The following is a 22,842-nucleotide window of genomic DNA, read 5'->3' on the forward strand; positions in this document are numbered from 1 at the left end:
TTTAGGATCAGTTTATTAATTTCTGCAAAAACGGCAGGTGGGGTTTTGATAGGGATTGTGTTGTGTGTGTAGGTCAACTTTGGGAGTATTGATATTCTTCGGATCCATGAACCCAAGATATCTTCCCATTTATTTAGTCTTATTTAACATCTTTCAATGTTTTCTAGTTTTAGTGTAGTCTTGTTTTGTTAAACTTATTTCTAAGTATTCTTTTTAATGCTATTTTAAATAGAATTGTTTTCTTAATTTCGTTTTTGGATTGTTCATTGCAAGTGTATAGATATACAGTTGATTTCTGTATGTGCATCTTGTATCCCACAGCCTTGCTGAAGTCATTTAAAATTTTCTATATGTGACATCATCTCATCTGGAAACAGAGGACTGACTTTTGGTTTCATTTCTATTTTTTGACTCTTTTTTTTTTTTTCTAATATCCATTATTTCCTTCCCTCTGCTTCCTTTGGGTTTAGTTTGTTCTATTTCTAGTTTCTTAAAGTACAAGTATAGGTTATGGATTTGAGGTCTTTCATCTTTTTAATACAGGTATTTATAGCTATAAGTATACAAATAAGCAATGCTTTAGCTGCATCCCATAAGTTTTGGTATATTGTATTTTTGTTTGCATTTATCTTAAAATATTTCTACTTATTCATATATTCTTTGACCCTTTGATTATTTAGGAGAGTGTTTAATTTCCACATATTTGTGAATTTCCCATTGTTTCTGATTTCTCATTTCATTCCATACTCAGTATGATTTCAGTCTTTTTTCATTTATTAAAAACTGGGCAATTAGGAGAGAAATTGAAATAACAGGCATCCAGATTGGAAAGGAAGGAGTCAAATAATCTCTATTTTAAGATTAGATGATGTCCTGCCCAGGCTAGAACTTTCAGTACAGTGTTGCATAGAAGTGGCAAGAGCAGACATCTTTGTCTTGTCCTTGATCTTGTGGGGAAAGCTTTGAGTCTTTCACCATTGAATATGATGTTCACTTGTCTTAATGTCCACTTCGTCTAATACTGGTGTAGCCTCTCCAGCTGTCATTAGGTTACTGTCTGGATGGTGTATCTTTTTCCATCCTTTTATTTTCAACTAATTTGTGTCTTTAAAGTATGTCTATTTTCAAGAACATATAGTTGGATCATATTTTTATTCATTCTGTGAGTCTCTGCCTTTTAATTAGGTGCTTAATCCATTGCCATTAAATGTAATTACTGGTTAGGTGTAGATTTTGTCTACCATTTAATTATTTGTAGTCTATACATTTTATTTTTTTGTTGTTCTGCTATTCCTCTAGTACTGCCTTTTCTGTATTGAATAGATCCAGTTTAACATTCTAATTTCATTGTTTCCTTTTTATTTTTTATGTTTAAGTTATTTTCTTCATGATTGCTTAGAGATTACAGTTAACTTAAAACAATTCTATTTGGATTAATATCAACTTAGTTTCAATAGTATATTAAAATTTTTGCACCTTTATAATTCCATTCCCTTTCCCCTTCTTTTTGCTGTTAAAGTAATATAAATTACATCTTCATATATTGTATGCCCATCAAGACAGATTTATAATTGTTGCTGTATGTAGATGTCTTTTTTTTAAACATTTTCCCCCTTTTTGTTTATTTATTTTTATTTTATTTTATATATATATATATTTTTTGGCCACATAGCATGTGGGATCTTAGTTCCCCAACCAGGGATGGAACACACGCCCCCTGCATTGGAAGCACAGAGTCTAAACCACTGGAGCACCAGGGAAGTCCCTGCAGTTGTCTTTTAAAGCAGAGAGGAGAAAAAGGATTACAAACAAATATCATTTACACTATTTTATTCTTGCCTGTGTAGTTACCTTTACCATTTTTCGTTAATTTTTTAGTGTGGATTTGACTTTCATTTTAGTCTGAAGGACTCCCTTTAATATTTCATATAGGGCAACTCTGTTAGCAACAGATTCTTTCAGTGTTTTTAACCTGGGACTATCTTAGTTTCTTAATTTTGAAGAAGTCATGCTAGATAATAGAATTCTTGGTTGACTTTTTTCTGTCAGCACTTTTAATATGTCATCTCACTGCCTCTGGCCTTCATGGTTTCTAATGAGAACTCAGCTGTTAATCTTATAGAGGATCCCTTGTATGTTATAAGCCATTTCTCTTTCCGCTTTCAAGATTCTCTCTTTTGACAATTTATGATATGTCTAGCTATGGATCTCTTTGAGTTTATCTTGCTTGTAGTTTTTTAGTTTCCTGAATAAGTAGATTGATTATAGTTTCCTAAAATTTTGGGTGTTCTCAGCCATTATTTCTTCAAATATTCTTTCTACCCTTTTCTTTCTCTCAGTTCATTCTGGGACCCCCAGAACATATGCTTATGTTGGTACATTTGAAAAAGTTTCATAGGTCTTTGAGACTGTTCACTTTCATCATTCTTTTTTTGTTTCTGTTCCTCATACTGGATAATCTCATTTGATCTATGTTCAAGTGCACTGATTCTTTGATCTTTCTCCTCACATCTGCTATTTATTGGCAGATTTTGTACTTCAGTTATTATGTTTTTTGTTTTCAACTCCAGAATTTCTACATGGTTTTTTTCTTTTAATTTCTTTCTCTTTTATTTCTTTTTGATAGATGTTCTCATAATTTTGTTTAGATATTTAGGCATAGTTTTCTTTAGTTCTCTGACCTTATTTTAAAAAGCTGAAAGTTTTAAGTCTAGTGCCTTGGCTTCCTTAGTGACAGTTTCTACTGACCGCATATTTTCCCCCTTGTTTATTAGCCATACTTTCTTGTTTTTCTGCATGTCTCATAATTTCTTTATTGAAAATTGAGGACTTTAAAAGTTTTCAATTGGTATAGTGGTAGAATGTGACAACTCTTGTAATCTGATTCATCTCCCTCCATGTTTGTTATTGCGCCTTATTGTTGTTTAGCAGTTTTTTTTTTAACAATTAGTCTCCTGAACTAATTATATAAAGTCTATATTCTTTGAGTTTATATTCTATGATTGGACAATGATTTCCTTAAATGCTTGGAGTCAATAAATCTCCCACTGTTTGCTAGGGGGCTGTGTGTACATTGGGGTATGCTTCAACATTCAGCTAAGCATTTGACAGCTTTGCCTTAGCCTTCACTTCCTGCTTGTCAGAGGCTTATGGTCAGCCAGAGGTGAGTGCTTAGGGCTTTGTCAGATCTTTTCTGAATACACATGCTACCCTACATTTGCACATGGCCTTCTAGTGTCCCAGGAGTATGTCAGAGCTTTTAAAATCCCCCTACAGACTTCTCATTCCCCAGCTTTTCTTTTTGAGTTTGTTTGTTTAGCTTGTTTTTTGTCCCAACCATTATCTCTGTCATAGGCAGCTGTAGTGTTAACCAGTTTCTGCCGATTGATTTAACAAAAACACCTCCAAGGAGAAGGTTTACACAGGGTGAACTTTGATTCAATTCAAAGACAAGCGATGCAAGTGAGGTTTTACATGGAGTTGTCACACAAATCAAATAATGACAGTTTCTGGGAATGGGACTTGGGAAAGATTCCAGCTTCATCTGATCTGTCCGTTTTCTACTGGGCTGCTGGTTTTCACTGCATTTGCAGGCTGTTGATTTTCAAGTATACCACTCGGAGAGATGAGCATGAGAATAGAGGAAGTTAAAATGCCATAGTGTTCATTGTCCTTACTGACATTCAGCCATTTTTCTTAATAAATGCTCACAGATTTTTTTGCAAGACAATGATTATTTTCAGAGTTCTGTAAAAGTTTAATAATTTGTGCCAGTGTTCTCATTGCTTTTATAGAAGAGAGGACTTTTGGAGGTCCTTACTCTTCCATTCCTGCTGAAGCTGCTCAGGATTTAGAAGTTTAACCTGAGAGCTGTGGGAAATGATGTGAACCCTTCAGCTTTACACAAGGAAATAACCAGATTTGATTCACAAGTCAAGGCAGGTGTGATGCCTCATAGATGAAGTATCTTACTCTGGAAGAATTTAAGTGCTTTTTTCCCCCAAAGACACAGTGCTTATTTTAACACAATAGAATAAGAACCTTGTCTCCTGATATCCTATCTAGTGTTCTTTTTCTGCTATACTACTGCTTATAGAGTTGGTTAGTTGAACCTCAGTGATGCTAAGAAATAAAAAAAAACAAGGATAGGATGCTAGTCAAGACAGTGTTCATATATATGAAAGTACAAAGCACTGGTACATGATATTGTTTCATAAATGTCAGTTAGGTGTGAATGTTAAAGTTCTGGTTTAAATAGTTAATGCTTTGATTCCCAAAGGGCAGAAATTAAAACGCAAAGGAGTGCCTTTCTTACATTTCATACAAAGTAGGTCTTCTCTTCAGTTTTTTTTTTTAAACCATTAGGCAAATAAGTGAAATATACAGGTAAATTGCAGTGTTGAGAGAATGTAATTTTTTTCATAATCCAATAAGTTAATTTATACCATCTACTAACCTAGTTAATGTGGAGGTTACAGAGTAGAACATTTATCACTTATTGGTTCTCTTGTTATTTATTGTTACTTTATTGTTTCTCCTGTAAGTATTACTGTGCAGTAATTGCACTTTATCAAACACCTTATTTTTCTGGGTTAGCTAGAGTTTCTGGTAGTTTTGGTTTTTTCCAGTTTTATTGAGATGTAATTGATATGCATCACTGTATAAGTTTAAGGTGTACAGCATAATGGTTTGACATATATATTGTGAAATGATTGCTTCAGTAAGTTCAGTTAGCCTCTATCATCTCACATAAATACAATAAAAAGAGAAAGCAAAAAAAAAATTTTTTTTTCCTTGTGATGAGAACTCTTAGGATCGATTAAATCTCCTAACAATTTTCATATATATTGTACAGCAGCGTTAAGTATAGTCACTTACTATGTTGCAATGTACTTACAGTCCCTAGTATTTACAGTTGACCCTTAAACAACACAGATTTGAACTGTGCGGGTCCACTTACATGTGGATTTTTTTTTCAACAAACACACACTACAGTACTACACGATCCATAGTTGGTTGAATCTGCGTATGTGGACCTCGGATTTGGAGGGCCAACTATAGTTATACATGGATTTTTCGACTGTGTGGAGGGTCGATGCCCTTAGCCCCAGCATTGTTCAAGGGTCAACTGTATTTATCTTGTAACTGGAAATTTGTACCTTCTGACCACCGTTTTCTGATTGCCCCTCCTTCCATCCCCTGCCTCTGGTAACCACAAATCTGGTCTCTTTTTCTGTGAGTTCAGTTGGGGTTTTTTTGTTTTTGTTTTTGTTTTTAAGATTCCACATATGAGTGAGATCATATAGCATTTGTCTGTCTTGGCCTAAGTTATTTCACTTACCATAATACTCTCAAGTTCCATCTATGTTGTCCCAAATGCCAAGATTTCATTTTTTTATTAATGGCTGAATAATACTCCATTGTGTGTATATATACACCACAACTTATTTATCCATACATTCATCAGTGGACACTTAGGTTGTTTCCATGCCTTGGCTATTGTAAATAATGCTGCTATGAACACAGGGGGCACAGATATCTTTTCAAGATAGTGTTTTTTCTTTCCTTTGAATATATTCCCAGAAGTGGAATTGCTGGATCATATGGTAGTTCTATTTTTAATTTTTTGAGGATCCTCCATACTGTTTTCTGTAGTGGCTGTATCAGTTTTCAATCTCACCAACAGTACACAAGGGTTCCCTGTTTTACACATCCTCTCCAGCATTTGTTTTCTGTTGTCTTTTTGGTGATGGCCATTCTAACAGGCATGAGATGATATCTCATTGTGATTTTGATTTGCATTTCCTAATGGCTAGTGATGCTGAGCATCATTTCATTTACCTATTGGCCTTTTATGTATCTTCTTTGGAGAAATGTCTCTTCAGGTCTTTTGCCACTTTTTAATTGGATAACTTGGTTTCTTGCTCTTGAATTTTATGAGTTCTTTATTTATTTGGGTTATTAACCCCTTATCAGATAGATATGTGGAAATATTTTTCCCATTCCATAGGTTGTTTTTTCATTTTGTTGATGGGTTTCTTTTGCTGTGCAGAAGCTTTTTAATTTGATATATTCCAACTTGTTTATTTTTTATTTTGTAACTTGTGCATTAGGTGTCAAAGCCAGAAAATCATTGCCAAGACCCCTGTCAAAGGGCTTTTTTCCTGTTTTCTTCTAGGAGTTTCTTGCTTTCAGGTCTTATGTTTAAGTCTTTAATCCATTTCAAGTTAATTTTTGTGAGTGGTGTAAGATAAGGGTCTAGTTTCACTCTTTTACATGTGAATATCCAGTTTTTCTAGCACCATTTGTTGAACAGATGTTTTTTTCTCCATTGAGTATTCTTGGCTCCCTTGTCAAATTTAGTTGACCGTTTATGCTGTGGATTTTTTCTAGGCTCTCAGTTCTGTTCCACTGATCTATTTGTCTGTTTTTATGCCAGTACCATACTGTTTTGTTTACTATGGCTTTACAGCATATTAGCTAGAGTTTTTCTTTTCGAACAGCTGTTCTGTGAATTCTGCTTTGTACTGCAGCACAAACTGGTGTTTCAGGCAAGGCTGTAGAATCCCGCCATGTTCACCTGAAGTTACATTTATGATATGAAACTGCTGTAGTATTTTCGACAGCAGTTTTAATTGAAAGTACAGCATTTACTAAAATTACTGAGTTACATTTTATTTTTCCTTTAGGTTACTTACAACAAGAGAACCTTACTTCGACCTGCCAGGCTTTTATTTTGGAAAGTTCAAATTTAAAAGAATATGCAGAACACTGTACAGATGAAGGTTTTATCCCAGCCTGCTTACTGGTGAGTGATTTGTTCTTTAAGGAAATATTTCACCACTGACCCACATAAGACACTATAAACATGGTCTTAAAAATCAGCTCATTAGCAAAATCAAAATGGGCAGAAATTTGATAGTTTGTATTCATGTATGGGTGGAAAGACCTAAAGAAGGCCAGCTCTTTTTTTCATACATTTATGTCTAAGCTGGGAAGTGAGTTCCAACTTTGACTTTGAGAGTCAGTTTCAAAATGACACCCTCATTTCTAATTAGTTTCACTACTGCTTATTTTGGGGCTTACTTGTTTACTGCCTGTTATGGACTAAATATTTGTATCCCTCCAAAATTCATATATTGAAACCCCACCCCTCAGTTTATGGTATTTAGAGGTAAGGCCTTTGGAAAGTAAATAGGTTTAGATTAGGACATGAAGTTGGGACCCTCATGATGGGATTTAAAAAGTGAAAGACAGAGAAATGTTCATGTGCACACACAAGAAGGAAGATGTCTACAAGCCAGGAAATAGGTCCTCACCAGTAACCAAATCATCTGCCAACTTGATCTTGGATTTCCCAGCCTGCAGAACAATGAGAAACAAGCCACCTGGTCTGTGGCATTATATAGCAGTCCAATCTTTCCTATATTTGCTTTTCCTATAGTTGCTTACCTCAGACAAATATAAAACAGATATTTTGATATCTTGTTGTCACCTCTTTTTAAAATATCACTAGACCAGTAGAGCATTGTTTGGTATTTAATGGGTATATGCTAGAACTACATTATTTGAAATGGTATTTTGTCATTTTATTTTAAACATGGGTCTTTAGATTCATTTCAACTGTCACAGACAACATGATTATCTATGGAGGAAACCTAAAAAAACCTACAAAACTGCTGGAGTTTAGCAAGGTCACAGGATACAAAGTGTACGAAAGTCCATCATATTTCTTTATACCTACAATGAACCACGGGAAGTGGAATTAAAAAATATATATACCATTTACAGTAGCACCCAACAAACAAACAAAACTAAAATACTTAGGTAATACATCTAACAAAATATGCGTAAAATCTGTATGCTAAAATCTACATGAAAGAAATCAAAGACTTGAATAAAAAGAGATACTCTGTGTTCATGGAATGAGCAACTCAATATTGTTAAGACGTCTGTTCTCCAAATTTTGATCTATACATTCATTACAGTCAAAATCCCAACGAGTTTTTTGTTTGTTTTTGTTTTGAAATGGCCATTTATTGACTATGTCTGATCTGCAAGGTACCATTTACATCCTTTTGTTGTTCAAATAGTTTTTTCAAGAATAAACAAATAGAAACTGCATCTAATCCATTCATTTAAGGGGGATGGCTAACGATGTGACACAGAAAGCCCTGTGTCTACCTAAGGGAAATAGAGTAAGTCCCCTACATACGAACCTTCAAATTGCAAACTTTCAAAGATGCGAAATGCTACTACCCAGACATCACTGGGTCGTTTTTTCAAGAGGATAGATGGAATTGAATCCAGCAAGGAACCAGAACCTGTGCCATCAACGTCAGGCGTGAGTGAAATTGTAGTTTGCCCTCCATCTCCTATTGCTGATGATCCTTCAGCTCTACCGCCTCCCACCTCCTCTCCCTCCTCCAGTCAGTAACTCTTCTTGCCTTTTGACTCAATGCCAGCCCCTGTATTCCAGCTATTGTACTGTACTACTGTACTTCTCAAGGTACTGTACTGTAAGATTAAAAATGTTTTCTTTATTTTTTGTGTTTGTTTTTTTATGTATTATTTGTGTGAAAAGTATTATAAACCTATTAAAATACAGTACTATATAGCTGATTGTGTTAGTTGGGTACCTAGGCTAACTTTGTTGGACTTAACAAATGAGCTCTTGGAATGGGACTCATTCATATGTAAGGGACTTACTGTAATCAGCTTTCACTTTGATACCAATTAGGAAGTGATTTTCCTAATTTAATGAATATCTACCAGGCGCATACTCAGCATCAGCAAATTGATGATAACATTTTACGAGAGTGATCCAGATCCACAACTCTTTTGACAGCAGGACCTAATTTGAACTGATATTTATAGCCCTTTTTAAAAATCCCACTCTCTAACTATTTATCCATTTAGTTGTAGGAATGTTAATTTTAGATTGTGAGCTGCTGCCCCAACCCCGCAGGAGTTATTACATAATACACAGTTTATGTCCAGGAATAATAGGCATTATCTCAAAATCTAAAAAAAACTGAAATTTAATACACATTTGGGAGTGATGCTGATAATGGGGGGGCATTGCAATTGTGGAAGCAGGAATTTATGGAGAATCTCTGTACCTTCCTCTCAATTTTATTGTGAACATTAAACCGCTTTTAAAAATTAAATAAATAACACATATGATCCCAACAGTTTCAGGGATTTTGGATCTTCACCGCAAATGATTGGATACTCTTAGGCTCTTCATTTATTTAATGACAATAATTTTAAAGAATGAGAGCATTCAGAGAAAAATACTCAATAAACTTTTTATTAGACTTTTTTAAATTCACAATATCATAAGTTGTAATCCAGAGTTAATTTATCCTGTCTGCCAAATACTTTATAATTATTATATTTGTAAAGCTACCAAAAACATTGTTCACAAATCCAAAGAAGTCCTAATCACATTGTTTCGTTTTTTTTTTTTTTTGCGGTACGCGGGCCCTCACTGTTGTGGCCTCTCCCGTTGCGGAGCACAGGCTCCGGACGTGCAGGCTCAGCGACCGTGGCTCACGGGCCTAGCCGCTCCGCGGCATGTGGGATCTTCTCGGACTGGAGCACAAACCTGTGTCCCCTGCATCGGCAGGCGGACTCTCAACCATTGCACCACCAGGGAAGCCCGTAATCACATTCTTAACATTAACTTGCAGTCCAGTATCAGATTTGTTTGTGTTGAATTGGTTTATTGACAATAGCTGATTTTTGTTAAAGTAGCACCCACTTAAAAGATCATTGATCACTTTATCGTTATGAAATGCCTTTCTTTGTCTTCGTTTTAAAGTCTGTTTTATCTGATACAGGTATTGCTACCCCAGCTTTATTTTCATTTCCATTTGCATGGAATATTTTTCCATCTTTTCATTTTTACTCTTTGTGTGTCTTTAGATTTGAACAACTGAGTCTGTTGTAGACCGTATATAACCTTCATACTAGCTTTATAGTGGGTGATCCACTACCTTTACTATGTGTTTGTCTCTACCAGTGAGATATTTTTCTTTCATAATTTTCTTATTTCTAGTTTTGGCCTTTCCATTTAAAGAAGTCCCTTTAAACATTACTTATAGGGTCAGTTTAGTGGTGATGAACTCCTTTGGCTTTGTTCATCTGGGAAACTGTATCCTTCACTTCTGAATTATAATCTTGCCAGGTAGAGTATTCTTGGTTGTTTGGTTATTTTTTCCAGCACTTTCAATATGTTGTGCCAGTCACTTGTGTCATGTGACGTTTCTGCTGAAAAATCCTCTGATCATCTTATAGGGGTTCTCTTGTATGTAATTAGTTGTTTTTCACTTGCTGTTTTTAAGATTCTCTGTTTCTCTTTAACTTTTGACATTTAAATTATAATGTGTCTTCGTGTGGGTCTCTTTCGGTTAATTTTGTATGGGACTCTATGCTTTCTGTATTTGGATGTCTTTTCCTTTGACAAGTTAGGGACGTTTTCAGCCATTATTTCTTCAGATGGGTTTTCTATTCTTTTCTCTCTCACTCTTCTCCTTCTGGAATCCCTATTATGGGAAAGTTAGTGTGCATGACGTTGTCCCAGAGATCCCTTAAACTATCCCCATTTTTTTTCAATCTTTTCTGTTTTAATTGGGTGATTTCTGCTACCTTGTCTTCCAGATTGCTGATCCATTCTTCTGCATTCTCTAATCTGTTGATTGTCTGTAGTGTTATTTTCACTTCGGTTATTGTATTCTTCAGTTCTCATTGGTTCTTTTTTGTATTTTCTCTTTGTTGAAGTTCTCACCTGAGTTCATCAGTTCTTCTCCCAAGTTCAGTGAGCATCTTTATGACTATTACTTTAAACTCTTTAGCTGGTAAATTGCTAATCTCTCTTTTGTTTAGTTCTTTTTCTGGGGTTTTATCTTGTTTTGTTTGTAAGGTATTCCTTTGTCTCTTCATTTTGCCTAGCTCTCTGTATTTATTTCTATGTATTATCCTGGTCTTGAAAGAGTGGCTTTATGTAGAAGGTGTCCGGTGGGCTCAGTGGTAGAATCCCCGTCACCAGAGCCAGGTGCTCCAGGGGTATCCACTGTGTGGGCTGTGTGCACCTTCCTGTTGTGGTTGGGCCGCAGCTGCTGTGGGTGTGGTGGTGGGCAGGGCTATCCTTCAGACTGGGGGTCTGAGGCCCAGCCACTACTGCTGCCAGCTTGCTGATGTGCAGTGCTGGCCCCTTGGAGTAGGAGCACAGGTACCACTTAAGTAGTGTTGTGGAAGAATAACCCAAACAGTTCTTAAAAAGGATATGTTCAAGGACTCACATTACTCGACCTTAAGACTTACTAACCAGCAATAGTGATCAGGATTGAGTGGCATTAGGAGATAGTTAGGCATAAGATCAGTGGAACAAAATAGAGAGTCCAAATGTGATTTTTCTGACAAAAGCACAAAGGCAATTCACTAGAGAAAGGATTATCTTAACAACAAGTGGTGATAGAACAATTAGACATCCAGATTTTTTAAAAAAGAAGAAAAAGAAGAACCTTTACACATACCTCATACAAAAATTAACCAACAGTGGATAATAGATCAAGATGTAGAACATAGAACTATAAGACTTTCAGAAGAAAACATAGGAGAAACTGTGCAATCTTGGTTTTGGTAATAAATTTTTAGACATGAAGCTAAAAGCACTGACTAAAAAATGAAAATTTGATAAATTCAACGTTATAAAAATTTTAAATTTTTGCTCTATAAGAGACAATATTAAAAGAATGAGAAGCCATAAGCTAGGCGAAAATATTTGCAGCTCTGAAAAAGGAATTGTGCCCAGAATATATAGGAAACTTTTTTTTTTAACTGAATTTTTTCTTTAGTGGGCAAGAGATCTGAAGACCCTTCCCCAAAGAAAATACAGGAATGGCAATAAGCATGTGAAAAAAATACTCCACATTATTAGCCATTAGGAAAATGAAAATTAATACTCCAATCAGATACTGATACATACATATTAGAATGACTACTATAAAAAACAATTTTTAAAGTTTGTCAGATTCTTGGTGGCAAAGATGCAGAGCAAGAAAAACTCTTATTCATTGCTGATGACAATGCAAAATCATACAGCCGCTTTGCAAAACAGATTGTCGGTTGTTTATAAAGTTAAACAACTGGGCCCCATGTGACCCAGCATTCATACAACCAGATATTTACCGAAGTAAATTGAAAAACTTATATTCACAGAAAAACTTACATGCTGATGTTTATCTGTGGTGGTCAAAAACTGAAAATAACCAAGATGTCTTTCAGCAAGTGAATGAATAAACAAACTGGTACACTCCTACTAGTAAGCAGTAAAAAGCAGCACTGTTGATTCATGTAATAACGTGAATGAATCTTAAATTCTTCTGAATTCTTCTAAATTAGCAACTTTAACAAATAAATTAATATAGATAATGGGAGCCAGGTTTCTCTGTGAGAAAGAAAGTACAAATAAGCATAAGAATGAGACCTGTAGCATTAAATTATATAGTCAGAGATATCAGTTATGAAGTTTATGAAGTTTATTTTAATATATGTACAGTTATATACAGAAATACAGATTTTTCGGGGGGGGTATGCGGGCCTCTTACTGTTGTGGCCTCTCCCGTTACAGAGCACAGGCTCCAGACATGCAGGCTCAGCGGCCATGGCCCACCGGCCTAGCCGCTCCGCGGCATGTGGGATCTTCCCGGACCAGGGCACGAACCCATGTCCCCTGCATCGGCAGGCAGACTCTCAACCACTGCGCCACCAGGGAGGCCCCAGATTTTTGCTATATGTGGATTAGCATATCTGTGTGTGTAACTCTGCGTGCTATGGGGGCCTAGCTGCAGTAATACCCTAGTAACTACAAGCAAATCTACCACCCACATTTTTACTTCTCATGGTTCTGGAGGCTGGAAAGACCAAGATCAAGTGCCCCTGTTTCAGATCCTGGTGAAGGCTGTCTTCCTGGCTTATAAACGACCACCTTCTTGCTGTGACCTCACATGAATTTATGTGGACATAATTCATTGTATAGCATTCATTCAGCAAATGTTTTTTTTAGCTACTAAAAATAAAGCAGGATATAATGATCAAGTTAGTATTAGGTGTATCCCTTAACTTCTCAGACTTCAAATAACACAGAAGCTACTGTACCACAAGCAACTCTATGTCACTAAAATGGACAACCTAGAAGAAAGGGATGAATTCTTAGAAAGGTACAATCTCTCAAGACTAAACTAGGAGGAAATAGAAAATATGAACAGACCAATCACAAGTAATGAAATTGAAACTGACTAAAAAACTCCCAGCAAACAAAAGTCCAGGACAAGATGGCTTCACAGGTGAATTCTGTCAAACATTTAGAGAAGAGTTACCTATCCTGAAACTATATCAAAAAATTGCAGAGGAGAGAACATTCCCAAGCTCATTCTGTGAGGCCACTATCACCCTGATACCAAAACCAGACAAAGATACCACAAGAAAAAGAAAATTACAGGCCAGTATCACTGATGAACATAGACACAAAAATTCTCTACAAAATACTAGCAAACCAAATCCAACAATACAGTAAAAGGGATCATACACCATGATCAAGTGAGATTTATCCCAGGGATGCAAGGATTTTTCAGTATACACAAATCGATTAGTGTGATACACCACATCAAAAAATTAAAGAATAAAAACGATATGATCATCTCAATAGATGCAGAAACAGCTTTTAACAAAATTCAACACCAATTTATGATTAAAAAAACCTCCAGAAAGTGGGAATAGAGGGAACCTACCTCAACATAATAAAGGCAGTATCTGACAAAACTACAGCTAACATCATACTCAGTGATGAAAAGCTGAAAGCATTTCCTCTAAGATCAGGAACAAAAACAAGGATGTTCACTCTTGCCACTTTTATTCAACATAGTTTTGGAAGCCCTACACACAGCAGTCAGAGAAGAAAAAGAAAAGGAATCCAAATTGAAAAAGAAGAAATGAAACTGTCACTGCTTGCAGATGACGACACTATACATAGAAAATCCTAAAGATGCTACCAGAAAAGTACTAAACTCATCAGTGAATTAAGTAAAGTTGCAGGATACAAAATTAATACACAGAAATCTCTTGCATTCCTGTACACTAACAACAAAAGATCAGAAAGAGAAAGAAACAATCCCATTTACCATCGCATCAAAAAGAATAAAATACCTAGGAATAAACCTACCTAAGGAGGCAAAAGACCTGTACTCCAAAAACTATAAGATGCTGATGAAAATAAATGAAAGATGACACGAATAGATGGAAAGATATACCATGTTCTTGGAAGAATGTGTATTGTCAAAATGACTATACTACCCAAGGCCATCTACAGGTTCAATTCAATCCCTATCAAATTTCCAATGGCATTTTTCACAGAACTGGAACAAAAAATGTTTTAATTTGTATGGAGACACAAAAGACCCCAAATAGCCAAAGCAATCTTGAAAAAGAAAAATGGAGCTGGAGGAATCAGGCTCCCTGACTTTAAACTATATTACAAAGCTAGAGTCATCAAAACAGTATGGTACTGGCACAAATACAGAAATATAGATCAGTGGAACAGGATAGAAAGTCCAGAAATAAACCCACACACTTACGGTCTATTTACGACAGAGGAGGCAAGATTATACAATGGAGGAAAGACAGTCTCTTCAATAAGTGGTGCTGGGAAAACTGGACAGCTACATGTAAAAAAGTGAAATTAGAACACTCTCTAATATCATACAAAAAAATAAACTCAAAGTGGATTGAAGACCTAATTGTAAGGCGGGATACTATAAAACTCCTAGAGGAAAACATAGGCAGAACACTCTGATATAAATTGCAACAATGTTATTTTGTATCCATCTCCTAGAGTGATGGAAATAAAAACAGTAATAGACAAATGGGACCTAATTAAACCCAAAAGTTTTTGCACAGCAAAGAAAACCATAAAGAAAATGAAAAGACAATCCACAGAATGGGAGAAAGTATTTGCAAATGATGTGACCAACAAGGGATTAATCTCCAAAATTTACAAACAGCTCATGCAGCTCAATATCAAAAGAATGAGTAATGCAATCAAAAAATGGGCAGAAGTCCTAAATAGACATTTCTCCAAAGAAGACATACGGATTGCTAAGAGGCACATGAAAAGATGCTCAACATCGCTGATTACTAGAGAAATGCAAATCAAAACTCCAATTAGATATCACTTCACACCAGTCAGAATGGCCATCGTCAGAAAGTCTACAAACAAATGCTGGAGAGAGTGTGAAAAGGGAACCCTCCTATGCTGTTGGTGGGAAGGTAGATTTGTACAACCTCTATGGAGAACAGTATGGAGGTTCCTTAAAAAACTAAAAACAGAGCTACCATATGATCCAGCAATCCCACTCCTGGACATGTATCTGGAGAAAAACGTGGTTCGGAAGGATACATGCACCCCAATGTTCATTTCAGCGCTTTTTACAATAGGCAAGGCATGGAAGCAACCTAAATGTCCATCAGCAGATGAATGGATAAAGAAGATGTGATACATATATACTATGGAATATTAGCCATTAAAGCGAATGAAATAATGCCATTTGCTGCAGCATGGGTGGACCTGGAGATTATCATACTAAGTGAAGTAAGTCAGACGGAGAAAGACAAATATATCACTTATATGCGGAATCTTCTAAAAAATAATATAAATGAACTTTTTTACAATACAGAAACAGACTTAGAGAACGAACTTATGGTTACTGGGGGGGAGGGGGGAGGAGGGATTGATTGGGAGTTTTGGATTGACATGTACACTCTGCTATATTTAAAATAGATAACCAACAGTGACCTACTATATAGCACAGGCGACTTTGCTCAATATTCTATAATAACCTACATAGGAAAAGAATTTGAAAAAGAATAGATACATGTATATGTATAACTGAATCACTTTGCTGTACATCTGAAACTAACACAGCATTGTTAATCAACTATACTCTAATATAAAATTAAAAAAATTTTAATGACACAGAAGAATAAAATAGGGATCTGCTATGAAAGTTCAGGAGGGTAAAGGGAAGTAATCACCTATGTGTAGACATTGTCTTAGATATGTTACCTTTATCATCAATCTTCACCACAAAAGACTGTATTAATTAAGTCATATGTCTTAAGTCATTAGGAAGTCATTTTTATATATGAAAGTAAGCCTTAGAAAATCTGGGTGATTTTTCACACATGCAGTAAATGTTGAACTTAAAACCAGAACTGTCTGCTCTAAAAATCCTTGGCTCTTCCCTGTTCTATTATATGACCTCAAACTTGAGGTAACAAAAGCCTGCCCTTTAATTACTGATAGGAATGGGGGCAGTGGGGAATGACTTTATGAGATGATAGAAGTGAAAATAGCAAGGTATTGATCCTTGGGAAGGATATCTCTTACACTCAGTTTTTTTACTTTGTTCTTTGGCAGGTTCACATGGCATTCAGGATAGAAAGGGCAGATTAGGAGTGGGTCCTCATTTGTGTGACTGGATCCCTACCTCCCAACTGAAAACTGCACTCCTGCCATTGTACTATCTTACCTAAAGAAACATAGTCACAATATCTTATTCAAACAGACAAGGTTCTTTACCTTTAGAAGATTTGATTCACCCCCAACAAGCGACTGTTGCCATCTTTGATGACCTGCTCTTCACCATTTCTTTATCATCTACTCTGTAATCCAGATCTTTTATTAATTTTTATGGTGAAATATTTTGTAGTGGGAAATTATTGGTAGTATTATTTGGTTTTGGTAATGCTTGATCTTTTTCTTTTCAGTCTTTATTTGGAAAAAATTTGACAACAATTTTGAATGAATATGTAGCTATGAAAGCAAAAGGTAAGAATTCAGGTTCAGGGATTTTTTTGTGAGTTTTATACAGCATTTATCTAATATTTTTAATTAGAAATAATTTTTAAAGGATATTAATACTTCTTAAAAGCCATAAGAAAACTTGTGTCAACTATGATGAGATAAAATTTACTGTGAAATATCTAATTAAATAGTTCATTTTTATTGAGTGATAAGTATAAAATAATACTTTCCTAAATTCATGTCTTAAGGAGAAAGTTAGATTTATTCTCTCGTATTGGTTATTTCTATAGTTTACAACATGTTAAAAGACTCAGCAGTAAAGGATTAGTGTAAATGATAACATTTTTTTAAAAAAGCTTAACATTTATTGAGTACTGTCTATTGCAGCATTGTGCTATGTGCTTTCATAGGTTTTATCTCAGTCCTTAAAATGATCCAGTGAGAGTTGTCGATTGTTTAGACCTGTTCTTAAGTATCAGAAAATTGAGGATTAAAGAAGCCAGATGACTTTTCCAAGATCACAAAACTAGAAACTGTAGAGAGTAATAAGCCTAGAAGTTCAGGGCCTGAAGGTTTTCTTTTCCCAAACTATTTTATCTATCTTACAGGAATGTTTAATGTGTAAATGACCTCAGAAACAATATGTTATTGCAATACGAAGGTTTATATCCTACTTTTATGTTGGGTAGCTTTCTCTGGTTTGAGCTTTTATAAGTATATAGTAAAGAATTTAAATACCTTATGAATTTCCTGTCATTGTGGCTTTAGAACACATCCTGAAAAAGACTTAATTCGTCCTCAGGAATTTTACCTGTAATTCTGAGTAGTTGCTGAGCAGTCATGGTGATTTGGACATGAAAACATTGGATGTAGAAAACTAATTTCCACACTCCACGGGGGGTTGTGTAATTTTATAAATTTAATTTATAAGTCAAATTATTTTAATTTACTTTCAAATGTCACATGATAATAGAAGAAAGATTTAAAATAGTTTGTCTTTTTTATTTCAAAGAAAATATAAAATGACTGATCTAAAAAACCTGCATAAAAAAAAAAAAAACCTGCATAGTTTTCACAAGTTTCCTCTTCCATCGTATTGTATCTGATTCTTAATGGCTTGAGCAAAGAAAGCAGCCTCGTTGTAGCTTTGCAGGTCTTTTACAAGATAGGCTTATTTCTCAGTTCCCAACAAAATGTCAACAGCTGAGAGATAAGTTTTCCTTATTGATTTTCTGTGTCTGTTAAGTTAAATGATGAATTTTCTCCACCTGTATTTATTATGAAACGTTTCCTCTTATGATTTAGAAACATCAAATGATGTCCCAGCAATTTTGTCATCTCTGTGGAAGAAGTTAGACCATACACTTTCTCAGATCAGGTAATAAAGAGCTTATACAATAAGCTTATCAGAATGTGCATAATGATTTTGGAATGCAAACGCGTGTAAGAATCACTTCACATATAAATCTTAAGACCTACACTGTGCATTTATATAACACTGATCTAATTTTGAAATTATAGGTTATTGATATTTCTTTGTCTTTGATTGAAATAATTTGAAATAAATTGCCTATTTTAATAAAATGTTTAGAAATGAGGAAATTAATGGCACTCCCAGGTTCCCATAACAATTTAGAGGCAGATCTCTGGCTGAATACAAATCTAGTCCCAGTCTTTTTTTTTTTTTTTTTTATTTACGGTACGCGGGCCTCTCACTGTTGTGGCCTCTCCCGTTGCGGAGCACAGGCTCCGGATGTGCAGGCTCAGCGGCCACGGCTCACGGGCCCAGCCGCTCCGCGGCATGTGGGATCCTCCCGGACCGGGGCAAGAACCCGCGTCCCCTGCATCGGCAGGCGGACCCTCAATCACTGCACCACCAGGGAAGCCCTAGTCCCAGTCTTGGTGAATGCAAATCTCCTAACGTGGGCCCCATGTGGCTTGCCTTATACAGTTGTATCTTCATTACACAGGCAGAAAATTGATATGTGGAATCCATGCCTCCTTTGTTCTTCCCTTATAAAGAAACGAACAGTAATACTTCTGAATCTTCTGCTTTCAGAATTTTCATATGGGACTAATATCTGCCTTCTACATATGTCAGGGCCTTGGAATGCCAGTTTCACCATCCTTAGAATAGGTATCAATTTTAGAATGTATCTTATTTAACTAGAGTCTAGTATGTAAACCATAGTTTCTTACCCTTCTCTGACAGCTACAAGTGAATACCCCACTTAAGGAGGGGCCTTGTTTCTTTCCTCAGTTTAAACTGCTAGAATGGGTCCAAATGCTTTCTGTGTAACTCTGTACCACATCTTATTTGGTAGTCTTACTTTTTTTTTTTTTTTTTTTTTTTTTGGCTGCATTGGGTCTTTGTTGCTGTGCGTGGGCTTTCTCTAGTTGCGGCTAGCAGGGGCTACTCTTTGTTGCGGTGCGTGGGCTTCTCACTGAGGTGGCTTCTCTTTTTTTTTTTTTTCTACATCTTTATTGGAGTATAATTGCTTTACAATGGTGTGTTAGTTTCTGCTTTATAACAAGTGAATCAGCTATACATATATCCCCATATCTCCTCCCTCTTGCGTCTCCCTCCCACCCTCCCTATCCCACCCCTCTAGGTGGTCACAAAGCGCCAACCTGATCTCCCTGTGCTATGCGGCTGCTTCCCACTAGCTATCTGTTTTACATTTGGTAGTGTATACATGTCCATTTCACTCTCTCACTTCGTCCCAGCTTACCCTTCCCCCTCCCTGTGTCCTCAAGTCCATTCTCTATGTCTGCGTCTTTATTCCTGTACTGCGCCTAGGTTCTTCAGAACCTTTTTTTTTTTTTAGATTCCATATATATGCGTTAGCATATGGTATTTGTTTTTCTCTTTCTGACTTACTTCACTCTGTATGACAGACTCTAGGTCCATCCAGAGGTGGCTTCTCTTGTTGCAGAGCACCGGCTCTAGGAGCACGGGCTTCTGTAGTTGTAGCACGCCGGCTCAGTAGTGGCAGTGTGCGGGCTCTAGGGCTGTGGGCTTCGTTGTGGCGCACGGGCTTAGTTGCTCCGTGGCATGTGGGATTTTCCCGGACCAAGGGTCTAACCTGTGTCTCCTGCATTGACAGGCAGATTCCTAACCACTGTGCCACCAGGGAAGGCCCAATAGTCTTACTCTTATTCCCCTTTTCTGACCCTCATCTTTCCTCCCCTTGCAAACATCCTCAAAGACATTCACAGTTTAATTAACACCTATGAATATTTATAAGTTACGGCAACATTTTATTGACAAGGTGTTACATAAAAAAAGAAGGCTCTTAGCCAGGTGTTCTCCAAGATTGGTTCGTTTGCTATTAAAACTGCTTATTCGGGGCTTCCCTGGTGGCGCAGTGGTTGAGAGTCCGCCTGCCCATGCAGGGGACACAGGTTCATGCCCCGGTCTGGGAAGATCCCACATGCCGTAGAGCGGCTGGGCCCGTGAGCCATGGCCACTGAGCCTGCGCATCCGGAGCCTGTGCTCCGCAAAGGGAGAGGCCACAGCAGTGAGAGGCCTGCGTACCGCAAAAAAAAAAAAAAAATACCTGCTTCTTCAGGACTTCCCCGGTGGTTCAGTGGTTAAGACTTTGCCTTCCAATGCAGGGGAGGTTGGTTCCATCCCTGGCCAGGGAACTAAGGTCCTGCATGCCATGGGGTGTGGCCAAAAAAAAAAAAAAAAAAAAAAAAACTTATTCGATTTGGTAAGTTCTGTGGTCCTTGTTGGTAGAGATTTATTTGACAGATTTTTAAGGACAATGGCACAGTGTCTTACTGTTTACAAAATACCAATACATGGGTAACTTCAGTTCATAGTAAAAGGAGAATCAGCTTGTATTGTGAATTTTCTTATCTGTTTGCTTTATTCCTTTAGAGCTTCTATGAAGTAATGTCATAGTCATAAATTTGATGAAATCAGGATCTCCTTTGAAATCAGCTTGGATTCTGAAGTATTTATGTATCGAGTTACATGTAAAATCAGAATTTCTCTGGGAAGGCATCTCTATAGTCATAAAAGATAATTGATAATTGTAAAATATTATATATAGCTTTCTTAAATATATTGAGTTCCTAAATTCAAGTCAAATTGTACTCATAGTGGGATGTCAAGGCTCTGTAATTCTTATTGCATTGGATAGAAACTTGATTATTAAAATTATGTGTGTGTGTGTGTATGTTTATATGCCACTGTTTCTCTCCTAAAGCAAATAAGATTTGGTTACCTAGAAAAAGTGCATATCTTTTTTGTCTGAGAGAGATTTCTTGCCTTTTAACTCATAATTTACTTCAGGTCTGACTGTAACTAAATCAGAATGTATTTGGCAACAGAAGTTTTTTAATGTCAAACTACTTTTGTTTATTAGGAGCATGCAGAGTTCCCCAGGCTTTGCTGCCAATCAGAGAGGTTGGTATTCAACTTTAAACTATAAATAATGTTCAGAATTACTTTAAACTCAAACTTACTGTCAGATGAACATTTTAGTTAACAATACATGTATGCTAAGTTTATATTTTGTTTAAACCACTGCTTTTCTAAGTACTGTTATCATATTAGGAAATAATATTTTCATTTATTGTAAAAATATGCATTTTAAATATTCCTTATTTTTCTCATTGGCTCTCATTTATTCACATCTTTTAATTCTCATTCCATAAGTGTTTCCTAATTTATGGAGATGTTATCAGTGTGAATTATTACAGAAGAAATGTATTCTTGGATTTTTAAAGTTTGAATGTACTCAATTTTAGTTTGTTTCTTTTGAAATTATCACGTAAACTTAATTGATATTTTTAAGGGCTGTTTTTCAGTCCGTAGATCCACCATGTTAAACATGTGGTAGAACGCATATCATGTAAACTTCTTAAAATTCCCAAACTACTCTGACATTGAGTTAATTTTTTTAAATGCTCATGTGTTTCAGCCCGAACAAGAAGTGGAATTGCAGAAATCAAACGGCAGAGAAGGCTTGCATCTCAAGCAGCTCCTGTCAGTTCAGAGTTGCTGACTTTACCGTATCTTTCAGGGCAATTTACTAATTCTCCTTTGACAGCTACACAAGTTATTCGGCCAACTGCCCAGATTTCAACTCCTTTGAGGTCAAATTTTGTAGTGGTCAACCATTCACAGTCACAAGACACTATGACCCGTAAGTTTACATTTTGTACTCTTAAATTTTGTTTTTAATCAAACTGTATAAATGAGATGATGTGCTAATGTCTTTATATTCATGGTATAAAATTATAGCAAAAAATAGATAATAGGCTAGAAGTAGAATAGACATTAGGTAAATCTGCCATTAAATATGCATATTATTAAATCTGAGACATTTTAATCTAGGATTCTTCTTATGTCTGTTCTAACTGAAGTCCAACCTTGAACTCTGTTGTAGTTCTCAATTCTCTTCATTAATAGAAAAGACCCTGTTATTTGATTTTAAAGGGAATGCGCATTATATTTCACCACCTTCTTATCTTTGTTCATGGTAGTCTGTCCTGCTGGAATTAGGAATGTTTTTCCATCTCTACCTGTTGAAAATCCTGCATATTCCTGGCTGAATCTTAGAGCTAGGGATAAACTTAGAGATCATCTGATACTTCTTGCTTCTTATATACTTGAAATTATTATAAACACATGATATTAAGGGGCAAAAGTCTAGTTAATAACAGAGTTGGGGTCAGAACTGAGGTGCCACCTCTCAGTTCTTAGACTAGTCTCTTTTCTCTTCTGCACAGGTAAAATGTATTGACATCCACTATGTTCTCCCTTATTTCCATCTTTTCTCCAGCCTCTTTAACACCTCTGGGTAAAAACACTTACCCAGTACACTAAGTTTATACGTCTTATAATTATTCTGTTCTGCCATGATATTTTTTGTTGAGACTATTCTGTATACTATACTTGGTATTTTATCATGAAACCTTAAGTCATAGAGATTATGTTTTATATATCTTAATATCTTCTA

General features: G+C 36.0%; 1 protein-coding gene across 2 annotated transcripts in view; it reads left to right on the forward strand.

The window, feature by feature from the left end:
- Nucleotides 1–22,842, forward strand: part of NPAT (nuclear protein, coactivator of histone transcription) — a gene marked incomplete at its 5' end in the record, with an annotated part of 52,830 nt that overhangs the window by 9,607 nt on the left and 20,381 nt on the right. For both annotated transcript variants that reach the window (XM_079708483.1, XM_079708484.1), the window contains 5 exons: nucleotides 6,690–6,808; nucleotides 16,831–16,891; nucleotides 18,173–18,245; nucleotides 21,244–21,284; nucleotides 21,802–22,026. In XM_079708483.1, coding sequence (XP_079564609.1) covers nucleotides 6,690–6,808; nucleotides 16,831–16,891; nucleotides 18,173–18,245; nucleotides 21,244–21,284; nucleotides 21,802–22,026 — 519 coding nt within the window. The remainder of the gene's footprint in view (nucleotides 1–6,689; nucleotides 6,809–16,830; nucleotides 16,892–18,172; nucleotides 18,246–21,243; nucleotides 21,285–21,801; nucleotides 22,027–22,842) is intronic.

The sequence above is a fragment of the Hyperoodon ampullatus genome, assembly GCF_949752795.1.
Source record: "Hyperoodon ampullatus genome assembly, chromosome: 7".
In the NCBI taxonomy this organism is placed as follows: domain Eukaryota; kingdom Metazoa; phylum Chordata; class Mammalia; order Artiodactyla; family Ziphiidae; genus Hyperoodon; species Hyperoodon ampullatus.